At 43.9% G+C, this 12,663-nt stretch overlaps 1 protein-coding gene across 2 annotated transcripts in view; it reads right to left on the reverse strand.

The window, feature by feature from the left end:
- Window positions 1-3,986: 3,986 nt before the first annotated feature.
- Window positions 3,987-12,663, reverse strand: part of SEC22C (SEC22 homolog C, vesicle trafficking protein) — a 23,686-nt gene continuing 15,009 nt past the window's right edge. For both annotated transcript variants that reach the window (XM_017830049.1, XM_017830050.1), the window contains exons 6-8: window positions 9,571-9,689; window positions 8,896-8,961; window positions 3,987-7,633 (exon numbers count right to left, since the gene is read on the reverse strand). In XM_017830049.1, coding sequence (XP_017685538.1) covers window positions 7,433-7,633; window positions 8,896-8,961; window positions 9,571-9,689 — 386 coding nt within the window. In that variant the 3' untranslated portion in view covers window positions 3,987-7,432. The remainder of the gene's footprint in view (window positions 7,634-8,895; window positions 8,962-9,570; window positions 9,690-12,663) is intronic.

Consider the following 12,663-nt stretch of genomic DNA (forward strand, 5'->3'; position numbering starts at 1 on the left):
GGGAAGTGTTATGTACCTCATGCTTGGAGGGGAATCAGGAAATCCTGGGACACCTGAGTCCTGGGAATGTTGGGAGCAAGGTTTTCCCCCTGCTTGGTTCAGGGTATTGACCTTGAGAGCACCAAGTGCTGCTGCTTCTCACCTGCCCCCTCCAGCCCCAGCAGCTGCAGGACAAGGCAGGAAGAAGCTTCAAAGAGGAGAAAAATGACATTATGACTTTGGTACACATGGGCAAGTCACAGCAGAAGTACCAACACTGTCCCTGGAAGTGTCCAAAAAACGTGTAGATGTGGCACTTGGGGACATGGTTTAGTGGTGGACCTGGCAGTGCTGGGTTAATGGTTGGATTTGGTGATCTTGGAGGGCTTTTCCAACCCTAATGATTCCATGATACACCACGGGAATTTTGGCTTCTGAGCCCAAACCAGCAGCCCAGCCTGACCACACGTCCAGCTCTGAGATGCCTCAGACATCAGAGTTCCTGCTCTGTGTCACCTGAATGCCTCTCTAGCCCTAAATGAGACCTGTGTGCAGGTGAAAGCCATGACCCTGGAAGAGGATTCATCTCCTGGAAGGATGTCCCAGCTCCTGGGGATGCTCAGAGCAGACCTGCCCAACTTCTGCCTTGTCATGCAGGGATGCCTGATGCCACAGAACCACGGAATTGTTGGGGTTGGAAAAGACCTTTAAGATCTTCGAGTCCAACTGTCAACTCAGCAACACCCCCATAAGTGACACATCCACGTGGTTTTTGAGCACTTCCAGGGATTGTGACTCCATCACTTCCCTGGGCAGCCTGTCCCAGTGCCTGACCACCCTTTCAGTAAAAGAAAATCCTTCCTAAAATCTAATCTAAACCTCCCCTGGCTGAGGGGGGAACCTGGTGCAACTCGAGGCCATTTTCTCTCCTCCTATCACTTGTTACCTGGGGAAGGTGATCCCTTGTTCACCTGTACATGCACTCAGGTCATTCCTAACCCAGGGAAACAGCAAATCCCAGGATGAGGGATCGCCACTGCCATCCCTGCCACCCAGAGCCACGCTCAGCAGCTGTGGTTGTACTGTCACATCTTCCAAGCATGTAATTTAGGGCACCCTGTACCCCATCAAACACAGGGGGCTCTGCTCCTGAAAGCCTGATGTGACCTGCACAGGTTTATTTGGCACCTTCAGTGCAGCTTGATGGGTTTTTTTGCCTCACCCAGCAGGTAAATGGGAGTATTTTGGGATCAATCCTGCCAGGTCTGTGCCCTTTGCTCTCACCCAAGGCCACCAACCACAGCAGGAGGAGGTGGCACCTCCCAGGAGGAGGCCTCGTGTTTGTTTTGCCCTGTGCATTCCAATGGGCACTGATGGAACTGGGGGCTGACCTTCCCACCCAATTGCTCTTTAATATTTCCCTACAAGAGCCCATGAAACAAGGGATTTGGGATGTGAGTGTCCTTCTTTGCATAATGAAACAATAAATCCCAGCCCTCCCTACTGGACTGAGTGGTGCTTTACATTTTAATGGTCACAATTTCAACTCTTTCTTACCATTCTCATATCAAATGACATTTGTTCCACCAAAGGGAATTTTAAGGCCTTCTGCATTTTGCTTAGTTTGTACTTTAAATGGGAACAGAAAGCAAAGACTTTTTAGGGCTCTTTGTTTTGTCTTGCCATTTAATTACTTTTAAAACGGTTCTTCCAAGCAGCCTGGATCAGCCTTCCTAGGGCTAGAAAAAATGGATCAAGGGAATCAGAATGGTTTGGGTTGGAAGGGACCTTAAAGATCATCTCATTCCACACCCCTGCCATGGGCAGGGACACCTTCCACCAGGCCAGTTGCTCCAACCTGGCCTGGGACACATCCAGGGATGGGGCAGCCACAGCTTCTCTGGGCAACCTGTGCCAGTGACTTGGTGAGTCACTATATAAAAAAAATATATATTAAAAATATATATATAAATATATAAATATATTAAAAATATGTATATATAAAAATATATCTCCACTCCCAGAGTTTAACAGCTCCTCTCTGTGAACAGCCCTCCCAGAAGCCCCTGATGAACACAGGGTGTGCTGGTTTTAGCTGGGGTAGAGTTAACTTTCCTCACAGGGGGGTTAATTTTACTCTGGGGCCTGATATTACACATTTGCAGCACGGCAAAACACAGCAGGTGCTACTCCTGGCCCTCATTTTTGCCAGAACACTTCACAGTGCCCAGCAAATGGTGCAATTTAAAAATACCCCTTTGTTAAGCCCTTATTGAAAAGAAGGGCTGAGGTGAAGAGGATTCATTTCCACACCTGCCCCGGGGAGCTCAAACACACCTTCATCTCCTGCCGGGGCGGCACTGCTGCTCTCCAAAACCTTCTCCAAAAGGTCAAACCTTGGGGAGAGAATTTATTTGCAGACAAGCAGGAGGTGCCTGTAAAAGCCAAAAGGGGTGGAATGAAGCCTCTGACCCCTCCAAGCTCCATCCTCAGCAGAGGCACCTCGCCACTGAGGCGAAGCAGTCAAGGGTTTTTAAAGCAAATCCCTCTTGAGAGTGACGGTTCAGCTGCCCCCACCTCCTGCCTGGCCCTGTTTTTGTGGCCAAGGTTTCCTTCCCCTCCCCAACAGAACAGTTTTTACATGCAATTAGGTCACATCTGAAAGCCAGCACACAGCAGAAGCAGAGTTACTTCGCTTAAAATAAAAACATGTACTTCTATCACCTGAGGAGTTGTTTCTCTTTCGGCACAGGGCCCCCCCTGATCCTCCCACCTCCTTTTATCAGCATCTTCAAAAGAGAAAGGGAGTTATAATTGCTTCCTCCCCTCACCTTAGAAGAAAAGGGAGAGGCTGCTGTTCTTCTCTATTGGCAGCTGGAGAAGAAACACGCTTTGAGCAATCATTTATTTACAGAACAAAAATAACACCTCGATTTCAAAGGGCAGAGCAGTTCAGAAGAATGAGGCTCCCTCCTCCCTCCCCTGTTACCTCCCCCTGCTCCACCTCTCCCCCCATTCCAGGGGCTTCTCCCTCTCTCCGAGCATCATGTTTTGCTTTTGCTACAGATCCCAGAATGGTTTGGGTTGGAAGGGATCTTAAAGATCATCCAGTTCCAACCCTGCCATGGGCAGGGACACCTTCCACTAGCCCAGGTTGCTCCAACCTGGCCTTGGACACTTCCAGGGATCCAGGGGCAGCCACAGCTTCTCTGGGCAACCTGTGCCAGGGCCTCCCCACCCTCACAGGGAAGAATTTCTTCCTGACATCTGAGCTAAACCCCCTCTCTTTCACTTTTGAAGGTGTCATTCCTGTGGTGAACCAGGGGGCAGAAAAATGGGACAAACCCACTAATTCCACGAGCCTGACTTCTTCCAGCTCTTTGATTTTTACCTTATTCTGATTATTCTGGTTCCTGATCCAGCAGGGTCCTCTGAGTCCTGTCCCACAAAGCACCCTTCCCAAAGCACACCTGAACCTACCATATTCCAGTGGTGGGAAAGCTGGATTTTTCTGTCACATACAGCCATTCATTGCTGTAAAGCTGATGGATTGGTGTCTTCAGGGCTGAAAATGGCCAAAAAAAAGCCCACAAGCTCTGAGCAGGGACTGACTGGCCTATTTCCACTCAGAGACCAGGCTAAAATCCCAACAGCAAACTGCCACATCCCAGTTACTCACTTCCAGGAAGCTGGAAAAGGACTTATGGGACTGTGTTACATCTTATTTCACACACTTCAACACTTCAAAATACAAGTTTTGCAGGAAAAGCCCCTGCAACAGTCTCTGAAATTAAAGAGCAAGATTGTTAAAGCTATAAAAATATTATATCACAGCCTGCTGCAATCTCCTGCTTGGATAACAAAGTTGCTATGCCCATATTTATAAATGTATTTACTTAGTTCAACCGATGCCACACAGAACAGTAAAGGTGCCTCCAAAAATGAAAAGCTGATCAACTTGTTTTTGATATAATCAGTTAATTCAAAACTCTAAACGAAGACAACCATTAGAAAAAAAAGCCATTTATTAGATATATGTACATATATACATGCAAAATGATTTTTTATACACATTTACACAGGTTCAATTATTAATACAGTGCAAAAATGTCTAAAAAGGTACCAGCCCACCTTCTACAAACTCAACAGGTTTTTGGGAGAAAGGGGGGAAAAAAACCCCACAGAAAATTATCAGCTTCATAAAGTGACTAAGCACTGAAAATCTGGAAATTATTGGAGTTTATTCTTTGCCAATTTTCTTGTGCTGAGCCGCTGGGAGAGGAAAAGAGTTTCCAGCAGACTTATCTTGCAAACTGACAGAATTAAGAAGATGCAATTCAAACTACATTAAACAGTTTAAAGTGGAACAAAAAGGGATGGATTTCTCCCCGGGGATTTGATTCAATACAGGAATAATCCCACATTGTGAGTCAGATCTCATGTACTCAAACTGCAAGTCATTCTTTTTTATTAAATCTTAAAGCACTGAGATCCATGTAAACTATTCTATTCCTCCTGCTGCTCCACCAGGAGAAGATGTTCAACTGTATAAATACCACGTGGATGTGGGAGCCACTCTAAATACCAACATTAAAAATAAAAATAGGGCCAACTACGAGAGCTCTGCCTCATCCTTGGAATCCCAATCCAAAGCTACAGAGTGCACAGTGTTAGTGCACACAGACTAATCCATGGAGATTCCTTAATATGGTTTACACATATTACAGGGGGGGGAGAAAAAAGGTTGCAAAGGGATTAAGACTAACAGCAAAGCAGAGATTTGGTCACTGAGTAGGAAAGATCTAAAGATTATAAAGATCCAGTCACATCCTCCAATTAATCCACAAAGCAAAAAAATATCAGTTTAGGCAAAGGCAGAACTGAACCAACGGGTTTGGTTTGATTTTACTGAAACATTTTAAGGAAAAAGAAATTAAATGAAAGCTGAATTTAACCTTTATCCACTTTATGTTAATTACATAAATTACCCAGACACCTTGTTGTACCACTGCTGCAGAGCTGTGGGTCACATCACCTGGCACAGGGATTTGTTTTGTGACACAGCAAACAGCTGGATGCTTGGGAATCATTGGGAATGTTACAGCTTCTTCCAGTCAGCTTAGTCCAAGGATGAGGAATGCCCCAGCTGTAAATGCTCTGTGTGCCTTAAGCTGGAGCAGCCTGGCTTTAGCCAAGGAACAGGAAAGCTCTTTTGGATCATTTAGCCAGATTTAGGCTAAAAAGGCAGGAGCAGGGAGTTGGGTCATGTCACTAAAGTCCTTTTCCGAAAGTTTTGTCCATCTGTAGCATAAAATCCTCCATCCTTTCCCCACAGGATGATTCCCCATGATAACCCTGTGGGTTGACACCCAGTTTATGCTCCCAGAAAATACAATCAGATCCAGTATCCTTTTAAGTGTTAAATTTCCAGTATCAGATTTTTGGGGGGTTATTTTTTTCAGCTTTTCTTTTTTTTTTTTTTTAAACTTGTGATCCAAACTCGTGGCTTAGTTCCCACGAGGTCTCCAAAAGAACCTTTCCAAGGAAAACTGGGACTGAGCAGCATTATAACAGTATATAAATTATAACTCCTCACATCTGTGGGGTCACCTGGGTGTCTTCAGGACAGTGGCTGAGTTCTGGCTTCAGTTTTCCACTCAAAGAGAACTGGGATAATGACAGACAAAAAACTTTAATCCATTCCCTTATAACACAAGGGAATTCCCTCATGGCACACAGCTCCAGCTGTATTCTACCCCTCCATCATTCCTACCAGCCTCACATTTAGAGGCTTTTATGATGTTAGTGTTACAGTAAGTGCAATGAAAAAGAAATATCTACATTTTCCTACTGGGAAAAGCTCTGGATTTAAGTCCCTTGATGTCCTAGAAACTGGTCAGGCTGTAATGGGCAGCCTATCCCTGCTGTTGTTGCAATCAGCTGCATCCAGGAGTGCTTCCAAAGTACAGCACCACAAATTTCTGGTCTGATCCTCCACTGATACTCGTGTTTGCGTCCTGAGATTTCAGGAAAAGTCACTGAGACACAAGAAAGTAATTTTTTTTTTAAGTGCTTCTGCAAAAAAAACCCACAACTCGGCTGCACGTTAATTAATCTCTTTGCAACCAGAGGTAGAGATTATGTGAGAGGAAAAGAAATCTTTGGTGAACGAAACGGGGGCGACCAGAAAGAAAGAAAGAAAGAAAAAAAAACAAACAAAATAAAAATTCTCAAGAACAAAAATAAAAGGAAATTTTAGGACCATAATCCCGCAATAACGCACCTACAGTTCTCTACACCTCAATTTGAATCCCCACCACCCTGCTGCATCAAAATGCTGTGCATTTTTTTTTTTTAACAGACAGCCCTAAATTATTCATCTGTGTTCTAAAATGCCCCGCTGCACCTGGATATGTGACATCCCAGCACAGCCAGTGCAGCAGAGGTGAAGAGTTCCAGCTCTGCAGTCCTGTATATTCCAAAGTGCACACTCAGGAATTCATCTAAGAACTCTACACCATTAACTGAAGGTGTTCTACAGAATGAAGAGAACCTGCTCTTGCTTCCCACTCCTGGAAATGGGTTTTTACTCACCAGCCACACATAATTTCTTTTAAAAAGGTGAAGGAGTCAATGGCCTGGCACAAGCAGGCTTGGAAGATTTATTATCCATACAGACCAAGCAAATATGGAATTGCCCTTGTACTAAAAGTGACCTTAACCAAGGAAACAAAGGCCACTTGAGCTGAGAGATCACTCACTTGGTTTATTTTATGCTGCCCAAGCACTGTTGCAATTAACCACTGAGCACACACTTAACTACAATGTGCAGTTTAGCCAGGAGATATTTATAGCCTTTATGGTTTTTAAAAGAGCCACAGCCTTTTCCTGCCCTTCAAAACCCAGACAAATCACCCTGAAACTCCCCCTGACCACTTTTCCCACTGATTGTGAACTCACCTAATTGCAGCAAACAACTCCTTTACTAACATTTACCACGAATCTCAACCCTCCACAAATTCCAGAGACAAAAACGTTCCCCGTCACTTCGATCTTCATTTTTGCCACGCGGTTTTGGCATTTTCAGAAGCAGGGCAAGACACTGACCTGCCAAACTGTCACAAAGGCAGAAAGACAAATGGCAAAATGCTGTGTGGATGGTGTAAGTCAAGGTGTAAAAGCCTGTGGATGGTTAAGAACCTCCATCTGTTGATGCCACCTGGCAAGATGTCCCGTGCACCACCACCACATCAAACCCAGCTACACTCCTCACTCACTGGGTGTTGGACATGATTCCAGCATCCTACTTATTTCAAGTTGCCTGGAACTGCCCTCCTTGCAACAGCCATTGTGACAAGTCTCTAAAAATACCCCGAGCTATTTTTGGCCAGGTGAATACAAAAAGAAAAACCAACCGGTTGTAAAAACAGAGTAGCAAACCCCAAGTGCTTTTTCATACACCACAGTCAGGCTGTTTCTCCAGGAGTTGCCTTGTCAGGATCTGGTAGGAGGAAAGGGATGCCACTCCCATGTGGAAGGCGATTTGCCAGAGGTTCCTTAATCCATAGAGGTGGATGTTGCAAAAACAGACACAGAAAAGGAGCACAAATGTCTTCACCTTCCTCCCAGAGGTGTAGAAGAGGTACAAGTAACACTGCAACAGGAGCAGAGAGGTAGTGTCAGGGCTGAACCACATAAACCCTGGGATACAGCAGGAATTGCTGCTTGGGACAGGTGGAACCCACTTGCTGAGAACGTGTGAAGAGCAACAACCCTTTTAGGAGCAAACTAAAAGCTCCAAGTGCTGACAGAAGAGTCCCTTTTTTTAACTCAGGCAGGAGCAGCTCAGCCTTTCTCACTTCAGGTCACAGTTTCCAACTGTGCTGGTGCCACAGGCAGAGATCACTGCAATTTATGCACAGGCATTTTTGGGAAGATGCCTGCTGTAAATCAAAAGGATGAGAGGCAACATTCCTTTATTGAGCTTCCCTGGCTCCAGGTACTGACTGGGAAAAAAAGCAGGACAGAGCCTTTCTTTGTGAAAAGCCACTTGCATTGAGAATTTAGATCTAAACTAATATATTCACCTCAAAGCTCTGCCCTGAGCAGAGGTGTGAGAAGGCTGAAAGACACTGAATTGTATCATAATACAATAAATAACCCCTCTGCAGGTTTTAAACACCATAAATAAATAGAAACCTGCAGAGAGTGGTCCTCAAACCATCATTCAAATGCAACAGCACAAGGGAATGAACACACTGCAGGCATTATGTTATTCCCAGTAACCCAACTGCTGCAGCTTCCTGTGATGACAGGCTAAAAATTGAAGATTTTTCAACAACATATTGCCCTTAAGTTAAAGGGTGTGCAGCAGTGTTTTCAGAATTTAAGGAATTTTTCAAGAAAAACCCATTTGGAGCACACTGTATTTTCCTCAAACACTTCTGCATAAGGAAGCCAGCAAAACTAACCCCTTAGGGAAAAGTCTGAGGAAGTCAAGCACTGCATTTGCCACCAGAATAAACTGTAATTTTCAATGTAAATTAAAACATTTTCAATAATGTTGCTGAGATTTGCTTAGTCCTTCAAGGTGGGCTACAAAAGCCCATCACTAAGTTTAGCACTGACAGAAAGACATTCATCCCTTTGGGAAAGAATCATCTTTGAGAGAGCATTTATTTATCCCACTCAGCTGCAATTTGCCAAGGGTCAAATTGTGCCTTTAACTGTACTTATGTGCCATTTTAGCTGTAATTTTGTGCCATAAATTTGTGCCATATTTAACTGTAGTTCCAGTGATTCCACTGGAATCATTCAGGTAGGATATTAAAAACCTCTGCTTAGCCGAAAATCGCTCTGTCTTGTGTATCAGAATATCAAAATCATCAGAAAGAATCTTATTTACAGTGAACATACCTGAAAAACACAGGCTAGAAAAGGTACAAAAAAAGCTATCACATTCCCAATTCCTTCATGGTCCTCCTGTTGGGATTAAAAGAAGTGACAAACAACTACGTCAGGCAGAGTTTTTAGCAAGTGCTGCTTGATATTTGAGAACACTATAAAAATAGTCAAGTACCTCCCATCTTAGTTTATGCTGATTGACTGTAACAGTGTTAAACACCAAGATCAATATCATTGAACAAGACACCAAGAACTGAGGCTTATGTGACAGTTCCTGCTAAATAAAACTGTGTCAGCACACAACCAGGACACTTTTGTTTTTAAAATGTTGTTCGCACTTTCATGTTCGTTTTTAAAAAAAAAAAAACAAACAAAAATTACAGGGAAGGATCTAAAATTAAAATATAAGAACAGAGAGGGGGGAAAAAAAAATATCCAGCCAGGCTGGCAAGAGTAAAATATTTCTACAAATTTTAACCAGAATAAAAGGCAAAATGCTGTGATATGCAACAAAATACAGCAGGTCCAGCGGGTGAGTAACAAGTTGTACACTCCCTGGAGAAACAAAACACTTCTTGTGGAAAGGTGTGTGCTCTGCTAAGGAGCAGAACAGCCACCCTCAGCATGGTTACCCAAGGAATTGTCTCCCTTTGGCTCATTCCCAGGATTCAGTGCCATCAGAGGTACCTGAAATGAATATTCTGCCAGGTGAACTCCCCGGATGAGGTTCAGAGCTCCACACATGATGTTCAGGACAAGGGACAGGATCCCCAGGGGGGTCACAGGCTGCATTCTGTAAGTGGGGACTGAAAAAAAAGAAAAAAGAAAACCAGACATCAGTGAAAATTTGCACTACTGCTCTGAATCTTTTAACAGAGAACAACCCAAATCCGCTTTTGTGGGTTCCAAACATTTCCAAAACCTTTCGTGTTTGCTGCAGAGGAGACTAAATATGAACAGAACAACCATTTTTTGCTGTTGCATTACACTGTTCTGTTCTTCAGACACCTAGAAATCAGCAAGAGCTCTGGAGTATTTTTTAAACAGATCAAGAACAGAATTTTTCTTGACCCATTTGGCATCAGTGTCTTGCATTATGGTGCACAGAGATATTTTTCAAGTGTTTATTACAGCAGATTAGCATGTTTAGCACTCCTCACAGGTCAGTAGAAAAGCCTTTCAGCAGCCAAAGGTCTGGGAAAGGGTTTGGATTCCTGACACCCATAACAGCAAGACAGCAATTCATCCCTTCCTTAACCAGTAATTATGTATTTCTTTCTGAGGGCTCAGGCTGCCCACATTTCACAGGTAGGGAATTATCTGCCTCCTTCCTTTCTCACCTTCTCCACTACTGCTTAACACCCACGCTCCCTAACACCATTTCTTCAGGATAATCTCATTGATAAAACACCTAATTAAGGTCAAAGCAATTATTATAAGTGTGTGTTTAACTTGGGAATCTGCTGCCTCTAATCCAGGGCTGTCCCAAAGCCCACCTACAGGTTTTCCCTCCCTTGCCCAACAAGAGATTCCACACCCTGATACTCCCCCACATTTCATCCCTGCCTTTGGGTCACCACAAGTAGGACACAGCCAGCTTAATAAAAAAAAATGGGAGTTTGCAGCTCAGATACCAAATTCAAATCCTCTCCTGCACCACAAGACACGGGAGGGAATGAACCAGCCCTCAAGAAACCTCCCCAGCTCTCAGGATCTTCTGCCTCCTGTCCAGGTGTATCCAGACCCTGGCTCTTAGAAATAAACTCTGGCTTCATTTTAGTGTCTTCTCCTTCGGGAGATTTTGAGAGAGGGATGTAAAAAACATTTGGTGCCAAATTAATGGAGGGATGTAAAGCATCTTTCCTAAGGGTCCCTGTAATTAATTTGTCTGGCACACACTCACACATCCACAATTTCAGCTCCAAAGCAACTGCACTAATTCCATTTGATACGTGTCACTTTATGGAGCACTGCTGTATATTATAGTCAGAGTGGTGTAACTCTGTCATCAAAAGCAATTTGGCTTTTTTTTTTTTTTTTGCAGACAGTGACATTTAAGGCCCAAATAGTGCCCTGAACAGAAGCTGTGGCAGCATCTTTGTTCACTCACTGATCCCAGAATTCAGTTTCCTGCTATTTTTGATCAATTAAATCATGTTACAGCTCTCTCTCACACACAGAAATTTCCAAATAAAGACTCTTTCTTTTCCTCAGGTTCTAAGATTTACTTCAGAGGCACAAAATGTCTCTCAAACAAATTAGAATTGTCAAGCACAGATGTCATTCATTGAAAAGGATCCTGCAAACTACACGTGTCAGGAGTTCCCAGACCCCAGGGAAGAACAGTGCAGGTCTCCATATATTCCTTCTGCAGCACGGAATATTATGTAAAAGTCACAGTTTCCTTAGTCCAGGAGGATAAAAAGAATTGCTGTCACAGATGCAGGGGAGATTAAAATATCCAGGGTTCAGAGTTTGGATTCTGTGAGAACTGATCCTGAAATCGGGGAGCTTTATTTCTGCCATTAAATTCTGAGGTTTAATTCACAAACTGAAACTGCACAGAAAAGGGAGATTGGTCCTGCTAAGGGAAAAATTATCACACTTCCCTGGGTGCACTCAATCCTAATTTAAAGAGAATTTCATATTAGAATGGTTTATTAAATTAAATAAGGGAACAGAAGAGTACAAGCACTTAGTCCAAGACAGCACAATTTTGCACAAGAACAGATAAATTTTAACTGGTTTTCAAACTGATTTGACTCTTCAAGTGCAGAAGTTGTGCATTCCAGAGCACCAGATCCACACAGAAACGTTTGGGAACTGTAGGTTATGGAGCACCCAGGCAAAATGCACCTGCAGGTTTGAACATGCACAGAACAGCTCTGTGAAAACACCCTCGCACAAGGAAGACATTGAAAGCTCTGCCCATAAAAGATTTCGTGAGCAGAGGCCTCTGCCCATTGAACACCAACACTCTGTGCTGCCTCCTCAAGGCACAGCACAAGGGGCTGGCAGTGAGTCACTCACTCAAAAGCTCTGGATAAGGAGCATCAGGAGTGAGAAATGGAATCAGACTCAAACAGTTTAGAATGAAATACAAGCACACAAAAGACAAGAGATGTGAGACAGCTTCAAAAAACACCTTAGAAAGGACTCTGAAGGACTCCCTGTGTGCCTACAAAACATTAGGAACATTCATCAAGAGGAGCTGCATAATTTCCCAGCACGTTTACTGGCCAAATTGCACAAGTTGTTCTGCTTCCCAGAGCCAGTTCTGATGAGAAAACTCTTCCCTCTTCACAGAAAGCTGCTCAGACTTCACATTTCTGCTGTACCTGTGTCCTCCAGGGCACCATCAGCTGTGCCCACCCCATGGCACAAGGTGAGGCCCTGCAGCAGCAGCTGGGCTTGGGTAGGTGTGGGTCAGTGTAAGGGCTTTTCTAGCAAGAGTTGGCCTGGGTTTAGTGAACACAGGAAGGAACCAACAGAAGAATGGAAATAAAAGAGAAGAAAAAGTTCTTGTTCCCATAAATACTAACAAGGACAAAACTGCCCTGACTTTTCCATCCCTTTTCACACTAAACTGAAGAGCCAGGGATGAGCTCACATGGCTTCAAAGAATCCAGGAGCCAGTTACAGCCATGTGAGGAGAGGGATGTTCTGATCATCCATGGACTGATCCATGTGCACTAGGGAATCCATGGATTGATCCATCTGCACTAGGGAATCCATGGATTGATCCATCTGCACTAGGGAATCCATGGATTGATCCATCTG

This window comes from Lepidothrix coronata, unplaced genomic scaffold (assembly GCF_001604755.1).
Source record: "Lepidothrix coronata isolate B3197 unplaced genomic scaffold, Lepidothrix_coronata-1.0 Scaffold173, whole genome shotgun sequence".
Classification (NCBI taxonomy): Eukaryota; Metazoa; Chordata; class Aves; order Passeriformes; family Pipridae; genus Lepidothrix; species Lepidothrix coronata.